At 42.2% G+C, this 16,496-nt stretch overlaps 1 protein-coding gene across 2 annotated transcripts in view; it reads right to left on the bottom strand.

Moving 5' to 3' along the window:
* Window positions 1–16,496, bottom strand: part of LOC139734523 (CCR4-NOT transcription complex subunit 2-like) — a 243,407-nt gene that overhangs the window by 19,248 nt on the left and 207,663 nt on the right. For both annotated transcript variants that reach the window (XM_071645298.1, XM_071645299.1), the window contains exons 13-14: window positions 6,599–6,710; window positions 4,657–4,757 (exon numbers count right to left, since the gene is read on the bottom strand). In XM_071645298.1, coding sequence (XP_071501399.1) covers window positions 4,657–4,757; window positions 6,599–6,710 — 213 coding nt within the window. The remainder of the gene's footprint in view (window positions 1–4,656; window positions 4,758–6,598; window positions 6,711–16,496) is intronic.

Genomic DNA, 16,496 nt, shown 5'->3' with positions numbered 1-16,496 from the left:
TACCTTTGCACATCTACGTACCACAGTGGTCATGTGTGCCAAATTTCTAGCTAAATGCTCGAAGACTAAAGGAAGTTAGCTGAATCCATAATATTTTTGTATGTTTTTTTGGTAAAAAGCTGTTACCATGGCAACGCATTGCTCACGACTCACGAAAGATTAAAATTGCACATCTATATACTTAGTGGAGCGGAATAGCTTGAAAAAATAGAGGAATTGTGCATTTTATGATAAAAGCACCAAATTTCGCACACATGTTGACAATGACATTTGAAATAAATTCAGATATTGGGCCATTGTAAATAGCGCCCTCAGCGGCCATGGCAGCCATTTTTCAAAATGGCCACCATAAAATGCCATTTTTACTAAAAAATTACAAATTTCAGAAGGGAAAATCAAGAAGATTTTGCAGACGAGTGGGAAATAACATTTAAAATAAATTTAGATATTGGGCCACCGTAAATAGCGCCCTCAACGGCCATAGCAGCCATTTTTTTCAAAATGGCCGCCATAAATGCCGTTTTTCATAAAAATTTTCAGAAATTTCAGAAAGGAAAATCAATAAGATCTTGTAAACGACTGGAATATAACAATTAAAATAAAATTTAGATGTTGGGCCACTGCAAATTGTGCCCTCAATGCCAATGGCAGCCATGTTTAAAATTGGCTGCCGTAAATACCACCTTTTTCTCTGATACTTACTAATTCCAGAAGGAAAAGTCAATAAGATCTTGCACTCAATTCAAAAATTTCCTTTGAAATAAATCTTGCGCCTATATGTATGACATTATTGTAAATAGCGCCCTCAATGGCCATTGCAGCCATTTTAAAAAAATGGCCACCATGGATTCCATTGTTTTTCATTTCTTGATTTCACCAAAGGATGAGTCAATACGATTTTGCACACAATTTAAATTTGTTTGAAATAAATATTTGTATTAGATTACTATAATACTGCCCTCAACGGCCATGGCCGCCATTGTCATAATTTTGTTTTTAAAAAATGGTAATTTCTGAAAGAAAAGTCAGCAAATGTGTACATAAATTGAAAAATCATGTTTAAAATCAAACAATCTGGATTGCATTAACTCTAGAAATTGTTCCTTCACAAATTTTCAAGAAGAAAAAATTGCTTATAACGGCAATTGCAGCCATTTTCAAAAATGGCTGTCATAGATGCCTTTTTTTTTATTAAGATGTCCTAATGCCGGAAGAAGACAATAAACATTTTTTTTTTCGCAAGTTGACAATTACAAACAAAGAAGTTTAGACATTAAGCCATCATAAGCTGTGTTCTTAATGGCTATTTCAGCTATTTGTCAAAATGGCTACAAAACACTCTTCTTTTTTCTATCAAAAAGAAAAAGAAAAAAGAAGCAGACATCCATGGCGGTCAGCATGACCCTTGAGGGCGCCTTCTAAGAAGACCTTATACTTAAATTTATTTTTGAGCATAATTTTCAACTTGTTTGCAAAGTCTTATTGACTTTTCCTTCTGACTTCAGCAAATTTTTGCAAACAAAAGGGGGCATCCATGGCAGCTGTTTTGAAACTTGGCTGCTATGGCTGTTGAGGGTGCACTTTTGGATGGCCTATTATCACACTCAGTTTGAATGTAATTATTCACCTTTGTGGAAACTCTGATTGACGTCTGCAACACTTTATGAAAAAAAAATTCATGGTGGCCATTTTGAAAAATGGCTGGAATGGCCCTTGAGGGGGCAATTTGCAATGGCCCAATAAGTTTACTTTTCAATGTAATTTCCCACCTGTTTGCAAAATCTCGTTGGATTTCCCTTCTGATTCAGTAAATCTTTTCGAAAATATAGCATTTATGGTGGCCATTTTGAAAAATGGCTGTCATGACCGTTGAGGGCGCAATTTCCGAAGGCCCAATATCGAGATTTGTTTTAAATATCATTTCCCATTTAAAACCAAAATTTCATTGACTTTTCCTTTTTAAATTAGCATTTTTTTAAATGAAAAAGTGACACCTTTGGTGCTCATTAAGAAAAAAAATGATTGCCATAGCCATTGAGAGCACAATTTTTAATTGCCCAATATCTGGATTTATTTTGGATGTAATTTCCCACTTGTTTGCAAAAAAGAAAAAAAAATGGCTTTCCCTTCAAAAATCTGCATTTTTTAAACAAAAAAATGGCATTTATGGTGGCCATTTTGAAAAAAAATGGCTACCATGGGCGTTGAGGGCGCAATTTCCGATGGCCAAATACCTAGATTTATTTTGAATGTAATCAACATTTATGAGCAAAATTTTATTAACTTTTCCCATCTGAAATTTTCAAAATCATCGAAGAAGTGGCACATTATTAGACAGATGGACGTTGAGGGCGCAATTAACAATGGCCAAATATTTAAATTCATTTTGAATGTAATTTCCTACTTGTTTGCAAAACCTTACTGGCTTTCCCTTCTGAAGTTAGCAAATATTTTGAAAAAATGACATTTATGGTGGCCATTTTGAAAAATGGCTGCCATGGCCGTTGAGGGCGCTATTTCCGATGGCCAGATATCTAGATATATTTCGAATGTAATTTCCCATTTGTAACCAAAATAGTATTGACTTTCTCTCCAAAAATTAGCAAATTTTACGAAAACATAGCATTAATGGCAGCCATTTTGAAAAATGGCTGCCATGGACGTTGAGGGCGCTATTTACGATGGCCCAATATCTAAATTTAATCTAAACGTGATTGTCAACCTGTGTACGAAATTTGGTGCTTTTATCACAAAATGCACAATTGTTCGGCTATGCCGCTCCACTATACTATAGTGGTCATGTGTGCCAAATTTCAAGTCAAATGCTCTAAGACTGAGGGAGTTAACTGAATCCACAATATTTTTGTATGATTTTCATTCAAACTATGCTGTTGCCATGGCAACACATTGATCAACAATGACAAAAGAGTAAGTATGCACATCTACATACAATAGTGGTCACATGTGCCAATTTTTAAGCCAAATGCTTGAAAACTGAAGGAGTAGGGCTAATCCACACATTTTTGTGTGATTGGTAAAAAAAAAATACTGTTGCCATGGCAACAGATTCATTACCACACACATCAATTGTGTTTTGCACAAATATACATTACATTGATCACATATCTCAAATTCAAACTGAATTGCTATAAAACTAAGAGAGTAGAGCAATCAACATTTTGTAAGAATAAATCTTCCGTTGCCATGGCAACGCATTATGATATACTCATGAAAAAGATCTCTTGCACATCTGCCTGTGATAGTGGTCACACATGCCAAATATAATTTGAAGTTAATAGCCAAAAAAATAAGAAAGTTGTTCAATCCGCAAGTTTTTATGAAAATATGCCGTTGCCATGGCAACGCATTATGCGATACTAATGAAAAAGGTGTCTTGCACATCTACCTTTGACAGCAGTCACACATGTCAAATTTGGGGTCAATTGCTCAAAAAAAGAGAGGAGTTCGATCCACATTTTGTTAGATTTTTTAAAAATTTGCCGTTGCCATGGCAACTCATTATGCAATACTAACGAAATAGGTGTCTTGCACTTCTCCCTTTGATAGCAGTCACACATGCTAAATTTGGGGATAATTGCTCAAAAAATGAGAGAGTAGTTTGATCCACAAGTTTTTACGAAAATATGCCGTTGCCATGGCAATGCATTACGCGATACTAACGAAAAAGGCGTCTTGCACATCTACCCTTGATAGCGGTCACACATGCCAAATTTGGGGTCAATTGCTCAAAAAATGAGAGAGGAGTTCGACCCACAAGATTTTGCAACGGACCGACCGACCGACCGACCGACCGACCGACCGGCCACCCGACCTCAGGGTGATTCCTATGTACCCCCCTACACACACTATGTGTGGGTGGGGGTATAAAAAGTTGTGTCTTGAGACAGCACTGGTGACTTTCTAGGATCTGTAGCAAAAGAGTTTTGTACTCGATTTTTTTTTTTGTGCTTTGAACTACTGCATATTCAAAGTACAGAAAAGAGAAAATGTTGATTCATCATTAATGAAAATAAAAATAGACGAGCCAGAAAAGATGCCTACAAATGATCAAATATATAACACTTATCTGGGAAAGGTGACACCTTGAAATTTGAGCTGGTGGGTGATCAAACCCTATAGTTTTCAATCAGCCAGAATAGAAAAAGAAAAAGGCACATTTTTATCAGTAACTAAATGAAAATCTGATTTTTTGTTTTGTTTTGGTGCCAGCGACTTGCATAATTCGGGTCAAGTGTCCAGAGGTATTTGGCGCAAGCACCTCGGTATATCTGGCTTGCTTCGCTCAAAAGAATTTTTGTCTTGATATTGACTTTACGGACTCTAACAGCACCAGGGCTGTCGACAAGTGTCTACTTGGGATGTAGATGGGATGATTAGATTTTGAGCAAAATCACTCAAGGAGAAAAGGTCAATAGTCAAGCTCATGTGTCATATGTGGTTAACCCATTAAGGATGAGTCCTGAGTATACTCAGGGAGGTGTCTATGAGAAATGCACATTGTAGCAAAATCAGCTGGTTCAGCCGTGTCAAAACCTCACCTAAATGAATGTTCAAAGGTAGTAATAACTTGGCAAAAAGGAGAATAGACTAAACAGGAAACTATGATCATATGGATGCATTTAATTATCTACTCACAGTTCTGCTGCTGCAGCCAGCTGTAGGACATCACCGCCATGTGTATAGTACAGATGGAACAGGAGATCCTCCCCATACCGTGAGAGTTTGATTGGTGCAAGCTTGTGTAGATACACAGAAAAGAAACAGCAGCCATGTCAAAGCCTTACAAGCTATCAGAAGCTTGAAATGGATGCTACACATGAATTAGCATGTACAAGTATCATGACACATTCTCTGATGGTAATATTCATTACTTTCAGTGCTTGGCTCATCATTAATACAGCTACATATAATGCAGATGCACAGTGCTCACAAAATAATCGGGAACCACTTTAACGGGAACCCGACTAAGTGCAAAGAAATTAACTAGAGCACTCGCAATCGAGCACTTGTATCCCCCGAACCTGTCTCCAATACCCCATCTGGATTACTTTTTAGGCCAGAATGTTGTATAATATGGCAACTGTCGCAGGATACAATAAAATCCGACGAGAAATGAGGCTAGTATATATAGCACATACAAGGAATATGACATGTCATCCTAAAAAAGTTTGAACAATGAGAGCGCTGGCAATGAAAATTTTTGTTACCTAGAGTGACTCCACATAAACCTCCATAGCAAGTTTGAATAAAATCCGACAAGAAATGTGGCTTATAGAGCATATTAATAAAGAAATGTGACATGGCCTCCAAGTCGGAACACTCAGGGCGCCGTCACCACAAACTGTTGTGTACTTCATGTAGAATGACCACCCATACATCTCCTTAGCAAGTCTGAATAAAATCCATTGAGTAACAATCAAGTTATTGCAGAAATAAGCATTTCTGCAAATTTTGACATGATCAGGGTGACCTTTGACCCTGTAAAAGGTGGAACAGTGAGGGCAGCATTATCAATAGGTATAGGTGTATAGATTTGACTATGATACATTTACATACCAAATTTGAAAAAAATCGGTCAAGAAACAAGGCCAGCGTCGCACACACAAGCAGACCCTGTTAAATTTACCTTTTCATGTATAAAGACGGAACAAGCGAGATCGCCACCACCACAAACAATATAGGCATCTTCATTTCACTATAATGCACCTTTTTGCCAAATTTGAAGAAAATCTGATACGAAATGTGGCTGATAGAGCACACACAAGAAATGTGCAATGGCATCCAAGTCGGAACACTGAGGGCACCGTCACCACAAACTGTTTTGTCCTTCATGTAGAATGACCACCCATACATCTCCTTAGCAAGTCTGAATAAAATCCATTGAGTAACAATCAAGTTATTGCAGAAATAAGCACTTCTGCAAATTTTGACATGATCAGGGTGACCTTTGACCCTGTAAAAGGTGGAACAGTGAGGGCAGCATTATCAATAGGTATAGGTGTATAGATTTGACTATGATACATTTACGTACCAAATTTGAAAAAAATCGGTTGAGAAACAAGGCCAGCATCGCACACACAAGCAGACCCTGTTAAATTTACCTTTTCATGTATAAAGACGGAACAAGCGAGGGGGCCATGACCAAAAACAATAGGCTTCTTCGTCTTACCATAATACACCTTCATGCCAAATTTGAAGATGTTCAAAGAAGAACTGCGGACGCGGCGCAACGAGGCCAAATCCATAGTATCCTCCGAACTATGTTCGGGGGATACAATTATGCGAGAAAAGTGGTATGATGTTGAATTTTCTTTATATTTTTTTTTTACTATCATTGTACGTTGTCTTCTCATCCAGCAGTGACTGAGTAAAAAACTTCAAAATTCATAACTTTCAAAAGGATTGTCCAATTTTCCTCAAACTTTGCTGCACTCACTAAATCTACATGTCTATGAAGGTAGACTTGTCCTTTAACAATACTCTCTCTGAAAAAATCCCTTATAATATGATTACTATTCAAAATAATCATCATTATCACTATATCATTATCACAATCATGATTATTAATATACTGTACCTTGTCTCGTATGTGGAGGTTGGTGAGGTACTCCTGTGGCACATGGAAGTCCACATCTTGTGGTCTACTTGGCCCATCTGCCCATGGAGACTGGAACGTACTGCAGAGATTCCTGAATATGTGTGCAATCAAGTAGTGACATTTAATAAGGCAAAAAAAAAAAAAAAAAAAAAATGTTGCATTGGCGTAACCTGCCTGACCCTAAAAATTCTGCTGACCCTATGTTTGTTTGTTTGTTAATCAATATCAAATATCTTGTTTAATTGCGATCGTGATCGCAAAAACCCGGTAGTGTTTCGGACAGAACACGCTGCGCTATGTCGTTCGTACATGTAGCTAGCTTGCTCTCGATGCGTGTGTGTGTGTGTGTACGAAACGGCTCTGTACGAGGGACAGATTTAGCACCTTGCTCAAACAGTACGTTGTCTGTTTCCAACATGGACGCGTACTCTATCAAGATTACTGGCATGCTTGGGCCTAAAAAACTGTTCAGTGTCCTACGAAAATGCGACAGAGATGCCTGGCTTGGAGATGTCATTCAGGGAATAGCTGACGTAAATTGTGACACTGCTCCCATACTTTCCTCTGTGCAAGCGTCTAGCAGTAATGGAGGGTTCTTTTTGGACATTTTGGCGACAGAAAAGGTGTCAATCTTGGACGACTTCAGTTATTGCTTTGTCGTGGTTTAATGCTTTAGACACAGTGGAATTCTTTGTTTTTTGTTATTACTGGATCATTCACAACTGCCAACATTTTTACAAGTTGTCATTGGGTACTCTTTTCACCCCCCATTCCTCAAAGTTGTACAAAATTGAATATTCACTTTGAAATGTTCTAAAAATAAAATGGATACACCACTAGGAACAGGTAACTCTGCCTAAGTCCATCTCTTGGTACCACAAAAATTTGTTCGACTTAGAAGAAATTTGTCTTAGCAGTGGTAAAGACATGTTTTGCATGATTTGTCACCCCCCCCAAAAAAATACTTCGACTTGGGCGATTATTTGACTTCGAGAGGTTTGACTTAGGCAGAGTTGACTGTATTTGCTTGTGAAAATGTTGATATATGTGTGAACAGCATCGAAAGGGCTATAAACCAGCATCTTGTGTATTCTCCTGGAGATGATGCCAGGCTTGGCAGGGGCTGATTCAGGATCTAGGAAAAGGAAGGTTTCATCTGCCAAAGGCAGATGAAGGTCAAGCGAGGGCGAAAGGCCCGAGCCCCAGCAGGAAGTTTGGGGAGCCTCCCCCAGAAAAAAAATCTATTTAAAGAGTCTTCATATGGGATATCCTGGCATCTGATGATAGAATTTACACATCTTAGAGCTGTTGTAAAAACTACAGTCAAACTTGCCTATTAAAGTCCAATCTGTTAGGACTGAATAGCTTAGATTAAAAAGAAATTCATCTTTAAAACTAGAAATGTCGCTATGGCGACTGATGCCTCCGCCATAATGCATGATTCTCCCAATAGGCGTATAGTACAATGTCTTCACAATGTGTGATCCATGACAGTTTCACATAACTGGCAAAATATTGAAATGACAGGTTTGTCAGAAATGTCTTGAACTGGGTTTGCTTTAATTTTCTAAGAGTGCAGGTACACATATTTGGGGAATTGAGAATTTTTACTTGAATTCTGACAGATCTTTTTATAAGTTTATGCATTGAGTAATTTCCAAGGTATGAAGAGTGCAATGATGGTACAAAATGGATTTTCTTTTTTTTTTTTTGGGGGGGGGGGGCATTGAAACCTGGCCTTTGACCCTTAACCTTTGACCTTTGACCTTCTGGCTAGAAATTTCCCAGAGAATCTCCATTAGGAAATGCATGTATTAAGTTTTGAAACTAATAATGCAAGCATTGCATATACTAGTATATGAAGGAAATAGTAAGATTTTGAGGTGATGACCTTGACCTTTGACCCCTAAATTCCCTAGATAATCCCTGCCAGTCAGTACATGCGTATGTACCAAGTTCCACGAAGATACATTGAACTATTTGCGAGAAAAGTGATATTGCAACATTTTCACCTAACCTTTGACCTTTTGACCTTTGACCTTATGACATGAAACTCTCTCTATGGAGAATCTTCACGCAGTAGTACATGTCCACACCAAGTTTCAAGAAAATACCTTTGGGCACTGCATAGATATGGGGGAAATTGCAACATTTGTAGCATTTGACATTGACCTTTTGACCTTTAACCTCTTGCCAATGTCACTAAAATCTACTCAACTAATTGTCCCATCATACATCATCCTTGGACCAAGTTTGGTGAAAGCTGCTTCATCCAGTTTTGAGTTATCACGTAAACAGATAAATTTTAGGATTTGACCTTAATCTTTGACCTTTGACCTCTGTCCGATTTCACTGAAAAACTAATCAAGTAATTGCCCCATCATACATCATCCTCCAACAAAGTTTGGTGAAATTTGCTCAATCCAGTCTTGAGTTATCGTGTAAACGGATACAATTTCATGATTTGACCTTGACCTTTAGCCGATTTCACCCAAAATCTAATCAAATAATTGCCCCATCATACTTCACACTTGGACCATGTTTGGTGAAATTCCAGTAAACATTACTCAAGTTATCGCGTAAATGAAAGCGGACGGACGGACGAATGGACGTACAGACGTACGTACGGACGGACAACCCGAAAACATAATGCCTCCGGCACCACTTCGTGGCGGAGGCATAATAATATAGAATACAAAGAAGAGAACTTGATAAGACCTTTGACTTAGGCAATTATTCGACTTATGAAAGTTCGATTTAGGCAAGGTTCACAAGGTTCAGGGGAGATTTTGGGAGGGATTTATTAAAAAAAAACAAGAGACCCAGGGGTCACGCGCTCAGCTGAGTATCACAAGTTCACCTTCCATGCATTCTTGCAGACTCTTACCTGAGAACATTGGAAACTTATGGTGGGGTAGCTTTGAGAGCTGGGGGCATGGTGTCCATTTACATATTCCATCACACTGGTAAAAATACCTGCCAAGTACAATGTAATTTATAGAATGTTGGACTATGCAGCTTGGGAAAAAAAAAGACTGAAAGCCCTAACATCACTTTTGATTAGAACTAGAGAAAATATTATTGTATATTCATTAATTTAGGAGGTTTGGACTCCCTGGGGCCCTCAAGGAAAGCATGGTGCCCATTCAAACACTTTGAAGTCTTATCCCCATGGGAATGCCACTTGCCAAGTTTGGTGAAAATCCGTTATGTTGTTTTCAGCAAAGAAGATGAAAATCTAGGCCCGCATTTGGACCCCCCATCCCATCCTGCTTCCTTGGGTCCCAAGGGGGTGGGAGGGCACCCCTGATTCTAACATGAACAAACTTGAAACAACAGTCATCAATATACTGACTTATTGTATTAAGTTAGCGCAATCACTTCTGGTTCTAGAGAAAATCTGTAAAGATTCCTTGAAGGGAGGGGTGGGACCCCTTGGGGCCCCCAGTGTTGGGCATGCTGTTGCCCATTTGATGGGATTAAGATTCTATCCCCCTAGAGATGTTACCTGCCAAGTTTGGTGAAAATTTGTAATAGGGTTTCCAAGAAAAAGATGAAAATTTACAATTTCGGTACAAATTTAGGCCCCCTGGGGCCCCCCAGGTGGGGCATGGTGCCCATTTGATGGGAATGAGATTCTTTCCCCCTAGGGATGCTACCTGCCAACTTTGGTGAAAATTCATAATGGCATTTTCAAGAAAAAGATGAAAATGTACAATTTGGGCCCCTTTAGGACCCCTCCCCACCCCCCTCCCCTGGGTCCCAAGGGGGGCACCCATGATTCCGCCATGAGCAAACTTGAAACTACAGTCATCAATGTACTAATTCATAGTATTAACTTAGCTCTATCACTTCTGGTTCTAGAGAAGATTTTTTAAGACTCCTTAATTTTGGGGGTTTGGGCCCCTCTGGGGGCCCCCCAGGTGGGGTATGGTGCCCACTTGAAGAAATTGAGATCCTATCCCCCTAGGGATGCTACCTGCCAAGTTTGGTGAAAAATGATCAAGGGGTTCACAAAAAGAAGATGAAAATGTAAAAAGTTTACGCACGACGGACGCCGGACGAAGAATGATCGCAATAGCTCACTTGAGCCTTCGGCTCGGTGAGCTTGTAGGTATAATTGTGCGGGCCTATGATGAAATACCTACTCACCAAATGGCCAATGGGACGTAGAGCTAAGGGCACCGCCGGTAGGAGTGGTAGACGACCGTAGCAAAAGTGGCATTCACTAGGGCACCTGAGGAGGTGGACAGTGTCCTTATATTGCACTTCCGAAAATCGTATGAAATGATATGGACGAACTCCGAAATGCATTGGGTGTCCTAAGACGACAGAGTCCCGTAGAAATGTATACACAAAAGATCCAGCGACAGCGTGGAATGGCCCCCAAGTGTCGTGGCTAGCACAAGCGAGAGAAGTCCACCGCTGGAGCGCTGGGTAGAAAACTGCGAGGTACCTGGAAGAGTCTGCAACACCACTAGTACAGCACGCTAACAGGACCAAGACAGCGATGTCGCGAGGCGCTGATCGTGGTAAAAGTAGCAATGATAAAATCCCCCAGCTGGAGTGTAGAAGGAAGTGTAAATCGCGATGTAGAATGTAGCGAAGATCGAAATCTTTGAAGGCTTCTGTGGTGGTAGAATGTTGGGTGGTAGAAGGCTTCACGGTGCACCACATATTCTTTCTGGAGTATGTGAGTGGCCCTGAAAAGGGCCTACCCAATCCCGATGTTTCGGCAAGCATGTTCTCGCAGTTCTCAAGGGAATGAGCATGTGAGTGGAACATCCGGCTTAAATACCCTCAGGAAGGATCAAAAGGATTTTGTCTTCCAAGAGGGAAAGTCTTTGGCTAAATGGGTCACAGTAGGTAGGCAGGTCAAGGTTGAGTGCACACAGTCACTTCCTGTGTGGAGGGGTTGTCACGGTTGGCTGCACACATTGTGGTGGTTGTCTAACTGTAAGTATCAATTACGGCCACTATTGTGTGGGGGCTAATGGGTGTTAATTAGCCTGCTTGCTTGTCAAGTAGAGTTAGCCATATATTGCTCAGGTGGAGGCCATTATCCTGTGGGATAGTATTATGCACGACTTCCAGAGCTTCTCTGACTTGTCGTTGGTACCAGTTGGGGACTTGCGTGATGAGTCTGCTCTCATCCCATAGGATCCTGTGTTCACAGGTGTGGGCATGGTGGATAATAGCAGACTTGTCCCGTTCGTCTCGTCATCCATGGGCCTGATGTTCCTTTAACCGGGTGGCGAAGGATCGGCCTGTCTCTCTAATGTTACCCTACCGCATTCACAAGGAATGCGGTAGACTCCAGGAAGGTTCTTGGAATGTTGTTTGTCCTTTTGTGTGGTGAGGAGAGATTGAAGTTTGGTTGAAGAACTGTGACAAACTTCAACGTCGGCTTCTCTCAGAATCCTCTGGATCTTGTGAGAGGCTGCTCCCATGTATGAGAGGATCACTCTCAACTTTGGTTGCGTTCCACCGTCATTCCGCACAGGTGGGAGCTCTGTGGAAATCTTGTGTGTGTGTGTGTGGGGGGGGGGGGGGGTAGCTGTTGCATATCAAGACCTGCTTGATGTGCTTCAGTTCCCCGGGTAGGTGGGCTTGGTCACTGACCTCGTAGGCTCACTTGACCAGGGTCTTGTGATGGATCTCAACACGGACAGATGGTGATATGAACGGTAGTTCAGATATCGGTCCGTGTGAGTAGGTTTGCAGTAAACCTGGTGGGAAAGGGATCCCTGTGCCGTCCTCGTGATCTTGGTGTCCAGAAAGGGAATAGCCCCTTGGTTCTCCATTTCCATGGTGAACTTGATGGAAGGTGTTGAGAGTTTAGGTGCTGAAGGAAGTTGTTTATTTCCTCTGCACCATGTTGCCAGACCACAAAGGTGTCATCCACGTATCTAAGCCACACTTTGGGTCGGAGCGTCGATGTCTGTAGTGCTGTCTCTTCAAAGTTTTCCATGAACAGATTTGCAACAATAGGGGACAGTGGGGACTCCATTGCTGCGCCTTCTGTCTGCTGGTAGAAAGTGTCTCTCCATCTGAACGAGGTGGAATTGAGACACATACCAAGCAAGTAATGGATCTCTGTTGGAGACAGTTTGGTCCTGTCTGGTAGAGTTCGATCAGAGTCAAGTCTCATGAGGATGGTAGCGCACGCATCCTTGACTGGCACACTCGTGAATAGTGACTCAACATAAAAGCTGACGAGAAGATCACTATTAGAGACTGTCATCTGACGGACTTGGTCAATGAATTGTTTGGACTTCTTCACATGATGTACAGTTTGGCCAACAAGAGGCTGCAAGATAGAAGCCAAGTGTTGAGCCAGTGTGTACGTGGGAGAGCCCCCTGGTCGAGACGATGGGTCTAAGTGGAATGTCCCGTTTGTGAATCTTTGGTTGCCCAAAGAGTATCGGGCACAAGCCCGATGAGCTACATAGTTTGCGGTAGAGGGCCTGGGACAGGGCGTCCTTCCGTTGTAGCGAAAGGAGCTTGTCGTTTACCCTTCGTTCAAGAGCTGGTGTAGGGTCTCTGGGTAGTTTCTTGTAGGTGTCGGTGTCAAGCAGAGTATGAACCTTGGTCTCGTAGTCCTCTTTATCCATCACCACAGTTGCATTCCCCTTGTTTGCTTTGAGGATGTGGATGGAATTGTCCTCTTTGAGACTGGAGATGCCTCCAGCGAGGATCGCGATGTATAAATCCGAAATCGGAGAAATATGAAGGTGTATAATCTGAAAGGCATATAATAGTCCGTATATATGACTGTCCATGGCGCGAGGTATCGTCCGCGAGAAAAGACGTGGGAAGAAATGTGATATACGGACTAAGTGACTCCAACGAATAGGACGTGCTCTCTGGATGAAAGATAATCGTGAAGTGAGGAAGCATGGAATTTGTGACAGCGTGGTCTGAGGAAAATCGTCACGGACAGGAGCTTAGGGAGTTGTAATTGGCTGGTGAGTTTGCACACCTTGCAACTAATTGGTAGTTCGTGTCCATGACAACAAAACAAGGTGTGTGTGTACAGAAATCCGACCACAGTTGGAATGCAAGTTATGCGTACATTGGCACGATGACAAAGGCGAAGAATGTAGTGCACACCTGTCGCATGTCGGCACACACAGAAAGTTCACGTGGATGTTGACAAAATGACTTGAGGTTGCCAGACAGCGTAATTTACAGCAGCCATAATACCAGACAATATAATACAAGGATGTTGAAACTGCTACATTTAGCCCCTTCCCAGATCGCTAGTGAAGAAGTCCATGAAGACGAAGTCTATAAACAAGCGATCGATGATGAAAATATACACAAAGTAGGGGTTGAAAAGTTCAAGTGTCGAAATACATGTACTGTATGTAGCGAGCTGGCCAACGTACTTGCCTACCGGTGTGAGTCGTTCATATCGGCTGCTGCGGTTGTGTTGGGTGTGTTGGCGTAGGCTGCTGCTGTCGCTGCCGTGGTGTAGTGAGCGGGACGCTCGGTGTACTCGCTGGAGTTCTGGCGGGGACAGGCGTAGACTGCTGGACCGGTGCGGCTTCTAAGAAGGCGGCTTTTAGATGGTCGATCGTGACGGTCTCCCTCTTACCGTTGATCTCCAGAGTAAAGTGCTTGGGAGATCGACGTAGCACTTTGTATGGTCCAGTGTATGGTGTCTGTAATGGGCGATTTACACCGTCCCGTCTGACAAAAACGTGAGTGGAGTTGTGTAGATGAGTGGGAACGTGAAATGTGATGTTCTGTTTACGTGAGTGGGCTGGATGTAAAGTAGACATGTACTCACGCAAATGGTGTACATAGTTGGCAGGATCATCTAGTGTAGTAGTAGAGGCCTGAATGACCATCTGACCAGGTAGAACTAGAGTCATGCCATATGTCATCTCAGCTGGTGTACATCCAATATCCTCCTTTATGGCAGACCGTATACCAAGCAGAACGATGGGGAGAAGTTCAAACCACTTCTCGCTGTGTTCGTGTGCTTTGGGTGATGATTTCAGCTGTCGATAAAGCGCTCAACAAGGCCGTTAGCAGCGGGACGGTGTGCAGTGGTGTGAATGTGAGTCGTGCCCAGCGTGTTGGTGAGCTCATTGAAGAGTGACGACTCAAACTGGCGGCCTAGATCTGTCGTTACAGTAGATGGTACACCGTGCCTTGCTACCCAGTGATGTATGAAAGCTCTTGCAATGGTCTGTGCTGTGATGTCGTGGACTGGTATTGCATCTGCCCATCTACTGTATCGGTCTACACAAGTCAGGAGATATTGATATCCACTCGAAGGAGGCAGGGGTCCGACGATGTCGATGTGGACGTGCTGAAATCGAGCATCTGGTGTGGTGTAGGTGCCCATTGGAGCCTTTACGTGGCGATGTACCTTGGCTTTTTGACAAGCTACACATGACCTGGCCCACTGGCGTACATCTCGATTCATGTTAGGCCATATGAAGCGTGATTAGATGAGCTTCTGTGTAGCACGAATTCTAGGGTGTGAGATGTTGTGCAGTGTATGGAAAACTTTCCTTCTGTGTGACATGGGAACATAAGGACGCTGCACTCTCGTTGAAATGTCGCACCAGATCTCACCAGTACCATCAGGCAGAGGGAGGCGCCTGAATGAAAGGGATGGTAACTGACGAGTTGTCGTCCACTTGTCGTCGTCTTCCTGATCGTCAGCGAGCTGCTGTAGATTGACGACAAAGGATGTGTGAAGTGCGTCAACGTGTATCCGTGAAAGTGCGTCGGCTACAGTGTTGTTGCTACCACTAACATGGCGTATGTCGGTGGTAAACTGTGAGATGTAGTCCAAGTGACGTACTTGACCAGGTGAATGGCAGTCTGGTTTGGCCTGAAAGGCGTATGTAAGCGGCTTATGGTCGGTGAAGAGAGTGAAAGGGCATCCTTCTAGCAGGTATCCAAAATGCCGCACTGCTAAGAACGCTGCTAGAAGCTCATGACCAAAAGCGCTGTAACGGGTCTCAGCAGGCTTGAGTTTCTGAGAGAAGAAGGCGATGGGGTGCCACTCACCGTGTGAAAACTGGTGCAAGACACCACCTACAGCCGTGTCTGAGGCGTCTACCATAAGGCTGGTAGGTAGACTAGACGAAGGGTGTATTAACATGGTAGCGCTGGCAAGAGCTGCTTTCACGTGAGTGAATGAAGTCTCACACTCCGATGTCCATGTGATGGGCTTGTTGCTGCGTTTGGGGTGATCACGCAATGCGTTTGTGAGTAGGCGAAGAATGTAGTGCGCACCTGTCGCAAGTCGGCGCACAAAGAAAGTTCGCGTGGATGTTGACAAAATGACTGAGGTTGCCAGACAGCGTAATTTACAGCAGCCATAATACTAGACAATATAATACAAGGATGTTGAAATCGCTACAAGCTAAAAAAAAAATCCCTACCTACCTACCCTATTTTTCAGTGACCCGTTACTCCACTGCAACAGTCTTTTTTTTGGGGGGGCCTTAAGGTCTTTGATCTGCATTTCTGCATATGATGTGACCATGCATCACAAAACCCAACAAAAAGTCGCACAAACTGATTTTGTGTCAGGACTAAAAAATGGGTGAGATGGGTCAACTTTGCCAATCTTGTGTTTTTATATATTTTCTGAAAGAGCAAGACTTCATCTACATTATGGTAAGGTTTGGGATCATGAAATTCACAGGAAATTGTGTTTTTAGCATTTTTTTAGAACACTTTCTTTTGTACAATAGTGTGATTAGGTGTGTCTTAGAGCTCCCTTTTCATTTCCTAAAATCCCTTTATACACTCTTCACCTTCACCTCCAAAAATTTTTGAAAGGATGATGCTACTGCTTTGAAAGTTGATACTAGTCATGGGTAAAATGTGTTAGTACAGCATGATC

The sequence above is a fragment of the Diadema antillarum genome, unplaced genomic scaffold (assembly GCF_040938485.1).
Source record: "Diadema antillarum isolate AM-2024a unplaced genomic scaffold, OU_Dant_1.0 seq00000531_RagTag, whole genome shotgun sequence".
Classification (NCBI taxonomy): Eukaryota; Metazoa; Echinodermata; class Echinoidea; order Diadematoida; family Diadematidae; genus Diadema; species Diadema antillarum.
The sequence above is the reverse complement of the archived record's forward strand: the minus strand, read 5'-3'. Positions and strand labels throughout refer to the sequence as shown.